The sequence below is a fragment of the Giraffa tippelskirchi genome, chromosome 8 (assembly GCF_054371585.1).
Source record: "Giraffa tippelskirchi isolate mGirTip1 chromosome 8, T2T-mGirTip1v1.2.pri, whole genome shotgun sequence".
In the NCBI taxonomy this organism is placed as follows: domain Eukaryota; kingdom Metazoa; phylum Chordata; class Mammalia; order Artiodactyla; family Giraffidae; genus Giraffa; species Giraffa tippelskirchi.
Window position 1 is genome coordinate 82,983,770 of NC_137282.1, and position 15,868 is coordinate 82,999,637.

The window sequence follows — 15,868 nt, forward strand, 5'->3', positions numbered from 1 at the left end:
TGTTGAAAAGAGCCCAGTTTTATACTCAGTTATTATCTACCTCGGAGAAGGCACTGGTGACCCACTCCAGGACTCTTGCCTGGAAAATCCCACGGATGGAGGAGCCTGGTAGGCTGCAGTCCATGGGGTCGCTAAGAGTCGGACACGACTGAAGCAACTTAGCAGCAGCAGCATTATCTCCCTGGGCAGCAAAATGAAAGGAAAAAATGGTAAGCAAGCATTGCTGGGAAAATTTGAACACTGGTTTATGCCTTGATTTTGGCAATTTGAGGAAAGGGAACATGGCTATTGAATGCTCAGTGGAATGTGAGAGCTAAATGTCATGATTTGATGTGTATACATAATATGGCTATTTTGCTGACAACATTTTTATTAGTTCAAAAGTGGCATTTAAAATAAATTCATGGAGTTTCACAAATAAGACCTTCCAACCTTCCAAACAAGTTGATATCCCTTGAGTTAAAATACCTGAAGAGGAAAAGAAAACTCTTGTGGTCTGGTAATTGAAAGTGACAGTCTTAGTGACCCTCATATGAAAATTCACTCAGTGAATTTTGCTGAGTTCAATAATAGGGAAGGGGAAGGTTATCTCCTTTGAAAAACTAAACTCTTTCTTTTTCTTTTGTCTTGGTTTCTAGGAAATTTAGTGCTAAGTTTTATGCTTGGTTACATATCTTTTCGTCTTTTTGTTCTTGATGTTCCACTTAATCGTTTTGTTTAGATTTTCTTTGTAATTCAGTTTTATTGAGGTATAGTTTATTTACAATAAAATACAAAATGCACCCTTTTCAAGTCTTGACAAATGTATACACCTGTAATCACCACTTTAATCAAGATTATACAATGTCTCCATTCACACAAAACGTTCTCCCATGCCTCTTTGCCATCATTACCGCTTTTCTGCCCCTTATTAAATAGGTCTATTGATTCTATGCCCTTCAGTGTTTGCCACTAACCTACTAAAAATACTTCTGGAAGTAGGTGGATTATAAGAAAAAAAAAAATGACTACATAAAATGAAATAGGCTTTTCAAGCTCTAGGTTTTCTTCCTGTGACCTGTCACTCAGTTTCTTTCTTTATATCCCCCAAAAAGCAACACTACAGCTTCATAAGGACTTTTCTCATTGCAGATAACTCTGATGAGCTATGAAGCATTCCCAGCTATCTTTAGAAGACCTTGTTCTTTCTAATCTCTTAGAAATGAAATAGCTAGTTGTAAGGATTTGTTTTTAAACTTCCAGCACATTTTATTACAAAGTAGACAGAAGAGCAATGTCTCAACATAAAGGATATTTCACTTAAACACATTTTAACTCATGGTAAAATTCACAGTATTGCCTTCATTTTGTGTGTGTGTGTATTTTTTGGAATATATTGTTGCAAACATCCTCAGTACAAATTGCACTATGAAAGAAAGTGAAAGTGAAAATTCCTCAGTCATGTCCAACTCTCTGCAACACCATGGACTGTAGCCTGCCAGGCTCCTCTGTTCATGAAATTCTTCAGGCCAGAATACTGGAGTGGGTTGCCATTCCCTCCTCCAAGGAATCTTCCCAGCCCAGGGATCGAACCCGGGTCTCCCGCTTTGCAGGCGGATTCTTTACCAACTGACAACCATGAAAGTGAAAGTGAAGTTGCTCAGTCATGTCCAACTCTTTTCGACCCCATGGACTGTAGCCTGCGACTTCTCTGTCCATGGGATCTTCCAGGCAGTAGTCCTAGAGTGATTTGCTATTTCCTTCTCCAGGGGATCTTCCCAACCCAGGGATAGAACGTGGGTCTCCCACTTTGCAGGCAGACGCTTTACCCTCTGAGCCACCAGGGAAGCTCCTGACCACCATGGATGGTGCTAAATAGAGGAAACCAGGCACAAAGTAATGCACACTTTAGGCATCCTACAAAAACAACACGGACACTGGTGAGGCTGCTCTGTGAGACCAGGAGTCAGGATACGGTGACCCTGGGTGGGGGGTTAGTGACTCGAAGGGAATATGAGGGGCTTGGGAGCCAGTCATGCTGTTTCTTCTTCAGGGTGTTGATTTCATGGCACACAGAGTTTGTGAAAATCCAGAGAACTGTACATGTATGAAATAATGCACTTCTCTGTATTATACTTGAGTTAATGTTAAAAACACACATTTCACCATCATCCACCCTGGCCTTTAGCCCTTTGGGACCCACTAATCAAGTTCAACCTCCACATTTAGCAGAGTAGGAAACCAAGCCCCTGAGAGGAGAAACACCTGTTCCAGGTGACAAAGCAAGTCAGGGGCCAAACTGGGAATGACTCCCCAGCCCGAGGCTTAGCTCGAGGGCTCCTCACCACTCCAGGCTTCCAGGGGATTTTTTTCAGCCAGACGAATTTGTTCCTGTACGAGTTTGTCTATACCCAGAGGATCAACATCTCTGCCAGAAAGATGAAATACGTCATGAGCACCAGTTGCCTTGTTGTAGCATGTTAGAAAGTCAGTGGCCCTGCTTTCTAGTAACTCAGCAACTCATGACCTTTGAATGTCTGCAGCTGGTTTTGGAAATGTTAGAGTTATGACTTGTTTACAGATGTCACAACAGTGTCTTGAAGTGACAACAAGAAATGTAACCAACTGGATTGTGTATGGGGACAGTGTGGGCTCTAGGCAGGTGACTGGAAAGAGAACTGTGACTAACTTGTGCATGAGGAATTCTGGTGCGTGGCTTGCATCAAAACAGTGTCTACATGGAAAGTAGATGGCTTATGCTTCTTCCCCAGGATAATAAAGAAGCAGCAAACAGTAATAATAAGGGTTGTTTTTTTCCTTCTCGTTGTATTGAGATATAATTGACATATAGCACTGTGTAAGTTTAAAGTGTGATAGTGATTTGACTTACATACATCATGAAATGATTACCCCAATGTTTAATGAGCATCCATCATCTCATACAGACACACGATTAAATAGAAAAAAAATTTTTTTCCTAGTGATGAAAACCCTTAGGATTTATGCTCTTAACAACTTTCATATATAGCATAAGGCAATGTTAATTCTATTTATCATAGGGTAAATTGCATCCCTAGTATTTATTTGTCTTCTAACTTGAAGTTTATACTTTTCAACTGCCTTCTTCCAATTTCTCCTCCTCCATCCCCACCTCTGATAACCATAAATCTCATCTCTTTTTCTGTGAGTTTGTTTTGAAGTATAACTGACCTAAAACCCTGTGTTGGTTTCTGGTACCCTGCACAGTGATTTGATATTTCTATACATATCACAGTGATCATCACGATAAGTCTAGTTACCATCTGTCATCATACAAAGGTATTACATAATTATTGACTCCATTCCCCACTCAGTTCATACCAGTGACTCTTATTTTATAACTGTAAGTTTGTACCTCTTCATCTCCCTCACCTGTTTCTCTCCTCTCTATCTCCCCTCCCCTCTGGCAACCACTTGGTTAGTAATATAAGGTTTTAACCCTGTTTCACTTGCCAAATAAAGGGGATTTTGACATTAGTTTACTATTCTGCAATGACCTTGATATTATGAACTGAACTCTAAATGAAGATGTAAGCTAAAGTACATCATCTGCAGATAGCATGCTTTAATATTCCCTCATAATGCAGTAGAGCTGCTTTTAAAAGGAAACCAGCATGACTGAGAGGGGCATAAATTATGACCATCTGATATTTTCCTGCAGTTATTTTCTGTGTGAACTATGTAAAGAGGAATGACATCGAACCAGGTATATTTACAAAGCACAACAGGTCCTGATACAAAGACTGCTTGATGTACTGCCTGTCAGTATTACACCAGTGATGCTCAGTGGTAGATCCTACAGTGCTGGATATTCGCATGCATTGATCTGGGTGTCTGGTGGAAGGCATGTTCGTTTGTTTTGTTTTCTACTTTTGCTGACAGGTCCAAGTTACCATATATGTTATCTGTCATTTTAAACTCATGAAATAAGAAAATTCTTGCCTCAGATTCTACTGTTTGTGTGGACTCTAATCAAGTGCATTTGGACTGCTTAAGTCTAGGAACAGCCCACAGAGTTATAAAGACTGTGTAGATTCTTGCTTGGTGACTATAGTTTGGCCTCCCAAACAGTCCTGGTTATTTAGCCCAAGTTTGAGGTGGAGGGTGGTTATGGATACGTGAGTTTCCACTGAATTTGATACATTTTCATTTTATTTAAGGAAAGGACAACATACATAGTCTGCCACAGAAGGAAAACCTATAAAAGAATCTGAACATAATTAAATTTCCATTATCCTTTTCTTTGCCAGAAGGTTAATGATTCTCTAATAATTGAGATGTAATTGATCCCCCAAATGTGCTTCCACTTGATGAAAGTAGCAAAGTCCAATACAGACTTGCTGACTAAATTTTTCCTCTCCTCTTTAACTCTCTTTTAGGACTCAGCCCAAAACCATGTTTGCCCAAGTTGAGTCTGATGATGAGGAAACAAAGAATGAGCCAGAATGGAAAAAACGTAAAATTTGAAGAATCTCCTATGAGAGCTGTTTGCATGAGGGGGAGGGATTGAACAGGTTTGTTTTTTTAATGAAATAAAAACACATTTTTATGAACAGGTTTTGTCCTTTGCATTATTGAGCCATTCAAAAGGTTGGTAGCTACCCTTCACTAAACTTGTGTTTACATTTTCTTACCTATGACTATTAAACTGTATTATAAGTAAATAAGAAGGAGATTCTTAGCCTATTACCAAGTACTTTCAGTATTTGAAGACTTTATTCAACAGTTATTTGTCTTATACAGACTGTTATAACCTTGGGGGAGGGGAACGTACACTGAGACGTACATCTGTCGTGAGCAATTCTAAGAGCACAGTGTGGAAATGAACATCAAAATGGTTAATATCTCTGTATAATTTCACAACAGTTATTTACATGACTGTAAATAATTAGGCTGAGTTCAAACTGAAAGTTTGAACCATTGCCATACTAGGAAAGAATGTGTATCTGATTATCCTGGAACAGCAGAAAGCAGTGATCAGGAGTGAGGAAGTGGGCTTTGAAATAAGACCAGTGTGGGTTCAAATCCTGGCTCTGCTCTTTACTGTCTGGGTCACTTTAGGAGAGTTACTAAGTTTCTCTCTTCTGGACCAGGAGTCCCCAACCGTCAGGCCACGGACTGGTACCCCAGATCAGTGGCAGCATTAGACTGGAAATAAAATGCACAGTAAATGCAATACACTTGAATCATCCTGAAACCATCTGCTCCAATCCCCAACCGGTCTGTGGAAAAATTGTCTTCTATGAAACCAGTCTCTGGTGCTAAGATGGTTGGGAACTGCTGTTCTAGACTCAGATGATAATAGTATAACCTTCAAAGGTTTGTCAGATAAGACGTACGTGTAAAGCATTTAGTATAGTGCCTGACATGCAGTAAATACAATACTAAATACTTGCTCTTTTAAAACAGAGCTAGTGATAATGACTTCGGAGAAGGCAGTGGCACCCCACTCCAGTACTCTTGCCTGGAGAATCCCAGGGATGGGGGAGCCTGGTGGGCTGCCGTCTATGGGGTCGCACAGAGTCGGACACGACTGAAGCGACTTAGCAGCAGTAGCAGCAGTGATAATGACTTAGTCTGGTTTTTATCTGTATTAATTTAGAAAAGTATAGAAGTGCTTTGTAAATGAAAAGCTGTGTAAGTAGAAGACTTTAAAAATTATTCTGAGAGATAGTTGTACTTTTGTGATTATAAAGCTAAATAAAAATTGGCAGTTTGTCCAAAGTAATAATGAGTCAATAGAATAAAATCCTGTTTCATTCTCAAGCATGAAAAGGTCCACCTGTATTGTGAGTAACAGTGAGGAAATCATCTCTGTGATAAATTTGTCTTCTCTCCCCTAATTTCCCATCAACCCGGAATAGTTTTTTCCTGTCAGACCGTCTCCACTAGACAATTCAGATTTTTTAGTACTTTCACCTTCTACTCTCCTCCTCTCTTCTGTCCCAGTGAACAAAATAGTTATGAAAGTGAATGATGACCCAGAATGTGTATCAGAAAGCTCTGGGTTCTGTGAGCTTCACATACCACCTTTCCCCACCTTTTCCTTGAACAACCCTTCAAACTCATATAGATTTTTTTTTTTTTTTACCTATAGTTCTGAGGTGGCAATGGGCATTTTTAAATTCTAAAAACCTTCCATCTTGTAAGCTATTTTCTGTCCTTTTCTTCTCCCATCCCCACCTTCATCCCATTCCCCTTCCCTTGTCACTTAGCTTAATAGGTAATAAGAGGAAGAATGAACATTTGCTGAGTGCCTACTCTCTAATGTCTACTATTTTTTAAATTAATTTTTACTGGAGTATAGTTGCTTTACAATGCTGTTAGTTTCTTCTTGTTCAGTCACTCAGTCATGTCTGACTCTTTGCATCCCCATGGACTGCAGCACGCCAAGCTTCCCTGTCCTTCACTGTCTCCTGGAATTTGCTCAAACTCATGTCCTTTGTGTCAGTGGTGCCATCCAACCATCTCATCTTCTGTCACCCCCTTCTCCTGCCTCAGTCTTTCCAAGGATCAGGGTCTTTTTAATTGAGTTGGCTCTTTGCATCAGGTGGCCAAAGCAGTGGAGCTTTAGTTTCAGCATCAGTCCTTCCAATGAATAATTAGGTTAATTTCCTTTAGGATTGACTTGTTTGATCTCCTTGCTGTCCAAGGGACTCTTAAGAGTCTTCTTCAGCACCACAGTTCGAAAGCATCCAATTCTTTGTCACTCAGCCTTCTTTATGGTTCAACTCTCACATCTGTACATGACTACTGGAAAAACCACAACTTTGTCATAGCTTTTCTTCCAAGGGACAAGCATCTTTTAATTTTGTGACTGCAGTCACTGTAGTGATTTTGGAGCCCAAGAAAAGAAAATCGGTCACTGTTTTCACTTTTTTCCCATCTATTTGCCATGAAGTGATAGGACTGGATGCCATGATCTTAGTTTTTTGATTTTTGAGCTTTAAGCCAGATTTTTCACTCTTCTCTTTCACCTTTATCAAGAGGCTCTTTAGTTCCTCTTTACTTTCTGCCATTAGGGTGGCATCATCTGCCCATCTGAGGTTGTTGATATTTCTCCCGGCAATCTTGAATCCAGCTTGTGATTCATCCAGCCTGGCATTTTTGCATAATGTACTCTGCATATAAGTTAAATAAGCAGGGTGACAATATACAGCTTTGATGTACTCCTTTCCCAATTTTGAATCAATCGTTATTCCATATTTCTGTTGCTTCTTGACCTGCATACAGGTTTTGCAGGAGACAGGTCAGGTAATCTGATATTCCCATCACTTTAAGAATTTTCCACAGTTTGTTGTGGTTCTTCTGTACAGCAAAGTGAATCAGCTATCTGATGACTCCTATCCTAAACTCTTCACCTTCATTAGCTCATTTAATCCTCATAAAAACCCCATGAGTAGGTAAAATAACTAAACCCATTTTACAGATGAGACAAAAGAAGTCCAGAACATCAAATAATCTGGCTAAGATTACATTTAGGGAGGACTGTATAGAGACACCCAAGATCCCCAAACGTCAGTAATTAACAAATTACTGCTCTAAACTTTCTATTCTTATTGAAATGCACTTCATCTAAAATCAGTTACAGACGACTATTTTGTTCCAGCTGCTTAGGATTTGTAAATTTATTGCCTCTTGGATAAAATTTACTGAAATCATGTCAGATTTTTTCCCTTCTTAACATAAACATTGCACCATATGGAAGTATTCGTCTTGCCGGGAGGGCTGGAGTGAGAAACAAAAACTTGATCATAGTGATCTTGGCGGAGTCTGCTATGATGTAAGGGAAGGGGAAATTGTGCAAATTTAGCACTAAGTTGGTTTTTCTCATTATTACCCAGAGCACAAGTGGCCCTTCTCGTGCTTGAGATGCTCCATCTCACTCGGGGGACTTTTGTAAAAAAATTATTTTTCCACACAAGATTATCGAAATACATGTAAGAATTTCCAGTCTCAATTTTGGTGAGCAAGGACCTGGGAACCAGGACTGGACAAAGAGGGGGTGCTCATTTCATCCGTTGTTTCAGTGCCAGGATGGTGATCCACAGGCCTCACCCTCTCAGGCCCCTCAGACCTCTCAGTTCTCTGCCCCAGATAACCTTGTATTCCTGATGCCAGTCAACTCCATTTCTGTTCACTCAAGTAAGGAACCTGAAAGTTACAGTAATGACTCCTCCTTCACCCCCACTTCCACCTCATCTAGTTACTTGCTGGTTTCTATTTGAGCTGTGTTCTGAATCTCTCACATTTGACCTCCATGACTTTCCCTACCACCCTGACTGGAGTTGAGACCTCCTTTGATCCCTCACCAGAACCTCTCAGGAGCCTCCCTCCCAACTTGTCTGTTCTTCATTTGGTCCTCATCTAATCCATCTTTTTTTTTCCTACCATCAGAATTAACTTTCTAAAACCAAACCCTATCATTTCATGCCTCTGCTTAGAGCCTTGCAGCCGCTCCGTGTTCTCTCTCTAACCCATCTGTGTGGCCCTGAGGGCATCGACATCCAATATTCAGCCTCTCCTGGTCTTTTTTTTTCCCACTGATTTTAATAATTTATCATAGTTTCTTTTTAAAAAATTTTTAATTGAAGGATAATTGCTTTACAATGTTGCATTGGTTTCTGCCATACAACAACACAAATCAGTCATAACAGTAGACTGATTCTCCTGGTCTTTCTTCCTTTAATTCTTGCTGATCTCACACAGCAAGTGGTGCTGGAGAAGACTATTGAGGGTCTCTTGGGCTGTCAGAAGATCAAACCAGTAAATCCTAAAGAAATCAGTCCTGAGTATTTATTCCAAGGACTGATGCTGAAGCCGAAGCTCCAATACTCTGGCCACTTGATGGGAAGAACTGACTCATTGGAAAAGACTCTGATACTGGGAAAGACTGAAGGCAAGAGGAGAAGGAGACGACAGAGGATAGGATGGTTGCATCCAACATCCGACTCGATGGACATGAGTTTGAGCAAGTTCTGGGGGTTGGTGATGGACAGGGAAGCCTGGCGTGCTTCAGTCCATGGGGTCGCAAAGAGTTGGACACGACTGAGTGACTGAACTGAACTAATCTCACACCTATTTCTGAGATCCACCTAAACTGAACCCAGAGGTACCATGCTCTTTGGCACTTGAATGCCTCTACACTTGTCCCTTTGTTGTCTGCCTGTTTGCTTTTGAAATTGGGGAGCATTCCACCTTCCTTGAGCAGCCTTCCCTGACCCACCCAGTTCAGTTCAGTTCAGTCGCTCAGTTGTGTCCCACTCTTTGCGACCCCATGCATTGCAGCACGCCAGGCCTCCCTGTCCATCACCAACTCCCGGAGTTTACCCAAATCCATGTCCATCAAGTCAGTGATGCCATCCAACCATCTCATCCTCTGTCGTCCCCTCCTCCTCCGGCCCCCAATCCTTCCCAGCATCAGGGACTTTTCCAATGAGTCAACTCTTCACATGAGGTGGCCAAAGTATTGGAGTTTCAGCTTCAACATCAGTCCTTCCAATGAACACCCAGGATTGATCTCCTTTAGGATGGACTGATTGGATCTCCTTGCAGTCCAAGGGACTCTCAAGAGTCTTCTCCAACACCACAGTTCAAAAGCATCAATTCTGCGGCGCTCAGCTTTCTTCACTGTCCAACTCTCACATCCATACATGACCACTGGAAAAACCATAGCCTTGACTAGACGGACTTTTGTTGGCAAAGTAATGTCTCTGCTTTTAAATATGCTGTCTAGGTTGGCCATGACCTTCCTTCCAAGGAGTAAGTGTCTTTTAATTTCATGGCTACAATCACCATCAGCAGTGACTTTGGAGCCCCCCAAAATAAAGTCTGACACTGTTTCCACTGTTCCCCATCTATTTCCCATGAAGTGATGGGACTAGATGCCATGATCTTCGTTTTCTGAACGTTAAGCTTTAAGCCAACTTTTTCACTCTCCTCTTTCACTTTCATCAAGAGGCTCTTTAGTTCTTCTTCACTTTCTGCCATAAGGGTGGTGTCATCTGCATATCTGAGGTTATTGATATTTCTCCCGGCAATCTTGATTCCAGCTTGTGTTTCTTCCAGCCCAGCGTTTCTCATGATATACTCTGCATAGAAGTTAAATAAGCAGGCTGACGATATACAGCCTTGATGTACTCTTTTTCCCATTTGGAACCAGTCTGTTGTTCCATGTCCAGTTCTAACTGTTGCTTCCTGAACTGCATACAGGTTTCTCAAGAGACAGGTCAGATGATCTGGTATTCCCATCTCTTTCAGAATTTTCCACAGTTTATTGTGATCCACACAGTCAAAAGCTTTGGCATAGTCAATAAAGCAGAAATAGATGTTTTTCTGGAACTCTCTTGCTTTTTCGATGATCCAGCGGATATTGGCAATTTGATCTCTGGTTCCTCTGCCTTTTCTAAAACCAGCTTGAACATCTGGAAGTTCACGGTTCACGTATTGCTGAAGCCTGGCTTGGAGAATTTTGAGTATTACTTTACTAGCATGTGAGATGAGTGCAATTGTGCAGTAGTTGGAGCATTCTTTGGCATTGTCTTTCTTCGGGATTGGAACGAAAACTGACCTTTTCCAGTCCTGTGGCCACTGCTGAGTTGTCCAAATTTGCTGGCATATCGAGTGCAGCACTTTCACAGCATCATCTTTCAGGATTTGAAATAGCTCAACTGGAATTCCATCACCTCCACTAGCTTTGTTCGTAGTGATGCTTTCTAAGGCCCACTTCACTTCACATTCCAGGATGTCTGGCTCTAGGTGAGTGATCACACCATCGTGATTATCTGGGTCGTGGAGATCTTTTTTGTACAGTTCTTCTGTGTATTCTTGCCACCTCTTCTTAATATCTTCTGCTTCTGTTAGGTCCATACCATTTCTGTCCTTTATCGAGCCTATCTTTGCATGAAATGTTCCCTTGGTATCTCTAATTTTCTTGAAGAGATCTCTAGTCTTTCCCAATCTGTTGTTTTCCTCTATTTCTTTGCACTGATCGCTGAGGAAGGCTTTCTTATCTCTCCTTGCTATTCTTTGGAACTCTGCATTCAGATGGGAATATCTTTCCTTTTCTCCTTTGCTTTTCGCTTCTCTTCCCAGCTATCTGTAAGGCCTCCTCAGACAGCCATTTTGCTTTTTTGCATTTCTTTTCCATAGGGATTGTCTTGATCCCTGTCTTCTGTACAATGTCATGAACCTCTGTCCATAGTTCATCAGACACTCTGTCTATCAGATCTAGTCCCTTAAATCTATTTGTCACTTCCACTGTATACTCATAAGGGATTTGATCTAGGTCATACCTGAATGGACTAGTGCTTTTCCCTACTTTCTTCAATTTAAGTCTGAATTTGGCAATAAGCAGTTCATGATCTGAGCCACAGTCTGCTCCCGGTCTTGTTTGTGCTGACTGTATAGAGTTTCTCCATCTTTGGCTGCAAAGAATATAATCAATCTGATTTCGGTGTTGACCATCTGGTGATGTCCACGTGTAGAGTCTTCTCTTGTGTGACCCACCCAGGCGGACAATTATTTCCTCCCTCTTAGTACCCATGGCTGCTTACATACCTCTCCACTGCAGCCTTCTTTCATGTTGCATTGTAAATCTGTATATGTGCATGGCTTGCAGGCCTGAGGGTGTCTGTTTCCCTCACTGGGAAATAGACTGTAAAAACTAAAATACATTGGGTTCTGTAAATATTTAATGAGTTTGTTTTGAAAAATGAGAAGAGCTGTATTTTTTTTTTAGTTTTATTAGAGTATAATTGATTTGCAGTGTTGTGTTTCTACTGTACAGCAAAGTGAATCTGTTATACTTATATCTGGAGAAGGCAATGGCACCCCACTCCAGTACTCTTGCCTGGAAAATCCCATGGATGGAGGAGCCTGGTAGGCTGCAGTCCATGGGGTCGCTAAGAGTCGGATACGACTGAGCGACTTCACTTTCACTTTTCACTTTCATGCATTGGAGAAGGAAATGACAACCCACTCCAATGTTCTTGCCTGGAGAATCCCAGGGACGGCAGAGCCTGCTGGGCTGCCATCTATGGGGTCGCACAGAGTCGGACACGACTGAGGTGACTTAGTAGTAGCAGCAGTAGCAGTATACTTATATCTGCTCTTTTTACACTCTTTCCCATTACAGAGTATTGAATGGAGTTCCCTGTGCTTTACAGTAGGTTCTTCAGTTCAGTTGCTCAGTCGTGTCCGACTGAGATACCAAGATTCCCTTGGTATCTCTTTGCAACCCCATGGACTGCAGCACGCCAGGCCTCCCTGTCCATCACCAGCTTCTGGAGTTTGCTCAAACTCATGTCCACTGAGTCGGTGATGCCATCCAACCATCTCATCCTCTGTTGTCCCCTTCTCCTCCCGCCTTCACTGTTTCCCAGCATCAGGGTCTTTTCAAATGAGTCAGTTCTTCTCATCAGGTGGTCAAAGTATTGGAGTTTCAGCTTCAGAATCAGTCCTTCCAATGAATATTCAGGACTGATTTCCTTTAGGATGGATTGATTGGATCTCCTTGCAGTCCAAGGGACTCTCAAGAGTCTTCTCCAACACCACAGTTCAAAAGTATCAATTCTTCTGCACTCAGCTTTCTTTATAGTCCAACTCTAACATCCATACATGACTACTGGAAAAACCATAGCTTTGACTAGACCTACCTTTGTTGGCAAAGTCTCTGCTTTTTAATATGCTGTCTAGGTTGATCATAACTTTCCTGCCAAGGAGTAAGCGTCTTTTAATTTCATGGCTGCAATCACCATCTGCAGTGATTTTGGAGCTCCAAAAATAAAGTCTCTCACTGTTTCCACTGCTTCCCCCATCTATTTGCCATGAAGTGATGGGACCAGATGCCATGAACTTTGTTTTCTGAAGGTTGAGTTTTAAGCCAACTTTTTCACTCTCCTCTTTTACTTTCATCAAGAAGCTCTTTAGTTCTTCACTTTCTGCCATAAGGGTGGTGTCATCTGCATATCTGAGGTTATTGATATTTCTCCCAGCAATCTTGATTCCAGCTTATGGTTCATCCAGCCCACCGTTTCTCATGATGTACACTGCATATAAGTTAAATAAGCAGGATGACAACATACGGCCTTGATGTACTCTTTTCCTTTTTTGGAACCAGTCTGTTTTTCCATGTCCAGTTCTAACTGTTGCTTCCTGACCTGCACGTGGATTTCTCAAGAGGCAGGTCAGGTGGTCTGGTATTCTGATCTCTTTCAGAATTTTCCACAGTTTGTTGTGATCTACATAGTCAAAGGCTTTGGCATAGTCAATAAAGCAGAAATAGATGTTTTTCTGCAACTCTCTTGCTTTTTCAATGATCCAGTGGATGTTGGCAATTTGATCTCAGGTTCCTCTGCCTTTTCTAAATCCAGCTTGAACATCTGGAAGTTCTCGGTTCACAGACTGTTGAAGCCTTGCTTGGAGAATTTTGACTTTGCTAGTGTGTGAGATAAGTGCAATTGTGTGGTAGTTTGAGCATTCTTTGGCATTGCCTTTCTTCAGGATTGGAATGAAAACTGACATTTTCCAGTCCTATGGCTGCTGCTGAGTTTTCCAAATTTGCTGGCATATTGAGTGCAGCACTTTGATAGCATCATCTTTTAGGATTTGAAATAGCTCAACCGGAATTCCATTACCTCCACTAGATTTGTTCACAGAGATGCTCCATAAGGCCCACTTGACTTCACATTCCAGGATGTCTGGCACTAGGTGAGTGATCACACCATCGTGATTATCTAGGTCATGAAGATCTTTTTTGCATAGTTCTTCTGTGTATTCTTGCCACCTATTCTTAAAATCTTCTGCTTCTGTTAGGTCCATACCATTTCTGTCCTGTATTGTGCCCATCTTTGCATGAAATGTTCCCTTGGTATCTCTAATTTTCTTGAAGAGATCTCTAGTCTTTCCCATTCTATTGTTTTCCTCTATTTCTTTGCACCGATCACTGAGGAAGGCTTTCTTATCTCTCCTTGCTATTCTTTGGAACTCTGCATTCAAATGGGTATATCTTTCCTTTTCTCCTTTGCTTTTCACTTCTCTTCTTTTCACAGCTATTTGTAAGGCCTCCTCAGACAACCATTTTACCTTTTTGCATTTCTTTTTCTTGGTCTTGGTCTTGATCCCTGCCTCCTGTACAATGTCATTATCTTCCGTCCATAAATCTTCAGGCACACTATCAGATCTAATCCCTTGAATCTATTTCTCACTTCCACTGTATAATCATAAGGGATTTGATTTAGGTCATACCTAAATGGTCTAGTGGTTTTCCCTACTTCCTTCAATTTAAGCCTGAATTTGGCAATAAGGAGTTCATGATCTGAGCCGCAGTCAGGTCCCGGTCTTGTTTTTGCTGACTGTATAGAGCTTCTCCATCTTTGGCTGCAAAGAATATAATCAATCTGATTTCGGTGTTGACCATCTGGTGATGTCCATGTGTAGAGCCTTCTCTTGTGTTGTTGGAAGAGGGTGTTTGCTGTGACCAGTGCGTTCACTTGGCAAAACTCTATTAGCCTTTGCCTTGCTTCTTTCTGTACTCCAAGGCCAAATTTGCCTGTTATTCCAGGTGTTTCTTGACTTCCTACTCTTGCGTTCCAGTCCTCTGTAATGAGAAGGACATCTTTTTTGGGTGTTAGTTCTAGAAGGTCTTGTAGGTCTTCATAGAACCGTTCAACTTCAGCTTCTGAGCATTACTGGTTGGGGCATAGACTTGGATTACTGTGATACTGAATGGTTTGCCTTGGAAATGAACAGAGACCATCCTGTCATTTTTGAGATTGCATACAAGTACTGCATTTTGTACTCTTTTGTTGACTGTGATGGCTATTCCATTTCTTCTAAGGGATTCCTGCCCACAGTAGTAGATACAGTGGTCATCTGAGTTAAATTCACCCATTCCAGTCCATTTTCTTTCACTGATTCCTAAAATGTCAATGTTCACTCTTGCCATCTCCTGTTTAACCACTTCCAATTTTCCTTGATTCATGGACCTAACATTCTGGGTTCCTATGCAATATTGCTCTTTACAGCATCAGACTTTGCTTCTATCACCAGTCACATCATAAATGGGTGTTGTTTTTGCTTTGGTTCCATCTCTTCTTTCTTTCTGGAGTTACAGTAGGTTCTTATTAGTATCTGTTTTATATATAGTAGTATGTATATGTCAATCCAGATTTCCCAATTTATCTCTCCCCTCCTTTATTCCCTGGTAACCATGTTTGTTTTCTATATCTATGCCTCTACTTCTGTTTTGTAAATAAGCTCATTTGTACCCTTTTTTGGGGGGCTTTCCAGCTGTCACTAGTGGTAAAGATTGCCTGCCAGTGCAGAAGACATGAGAGACATGGGTTTGATCCCTGGGTGGGGAAGATCCCCTGGAAGAGGAAATGGCAGCCCACTCCAGTATTCTTGTGTGGAGAATCCCCATGGACAGAGGAGCCTGGTGGGCTTACAGTCCATAGGGTTGTAAAGAGTTGGACATGACTGAAGCAACTTAGCACGTACCCTTTTTTTTGATTCTACATATAAGCAATATCATATGATATTTGTCTTTCTGTGTCTGAGTTACTTCACTCTGTATGTCAGTCTCTAGGTCCATCAGTGTTGTTGCAAATAGCATTATTTTGTTCTTTTTGTGGCTGACTAATATTCCATTGTAGATATGTACCACATCTTCTCTATCCATTCCTCTGTTGATGGACATTTAGGTTGCTTCCATGTCCTGGCTATTGTAAATAGTGCTGTAATGAACATTGAGGTGCATTATGTTTTCAAATTGTGGTTTCCTCCGGGAGAGGAGCTGTATTTTATTCACATGTGTATTTTTAGATCATAGCTCTGTGAAAGAAGTTAA

The 15,868-nt window shown here is 41.2% G+C and overlaps 1 protein-coding gene across 11 annotated transcripts in view; it reads left to right on the top strand.

The window, feature by feature from the left end:
* WDR70 (WD repeat domain 70) overlaps positions 1 to 15,868 on the top strand; it is a 320,625-nt gene that overhangs the window by 262,745 nt on the left and 42,012 nt on the right. For 7 of the 11 annotated variants that reach the window (XM_081522027.1, XM_081522028.1, XM_081522029.1 and 4 more), the window contains one exon: positions 4,398 to 4,571. In XM_081522027.1, coding sequence (XP_081378153.1) covers positions 4,398 to 4,485 — 88 coding nt within the window. In that variant the 3' untranslated portion in view covers positions 4,486 to 4,571. Of the gene's footprint in view, positions 1 to 4,397; positions 4,572 to 15,868 lie in introns of those variants that run through there. The other 4 variants (XR_014062734.1, XR_014062733.1, XR_014062731.1 and 1 more) reach the window with 1 other exon arrangement.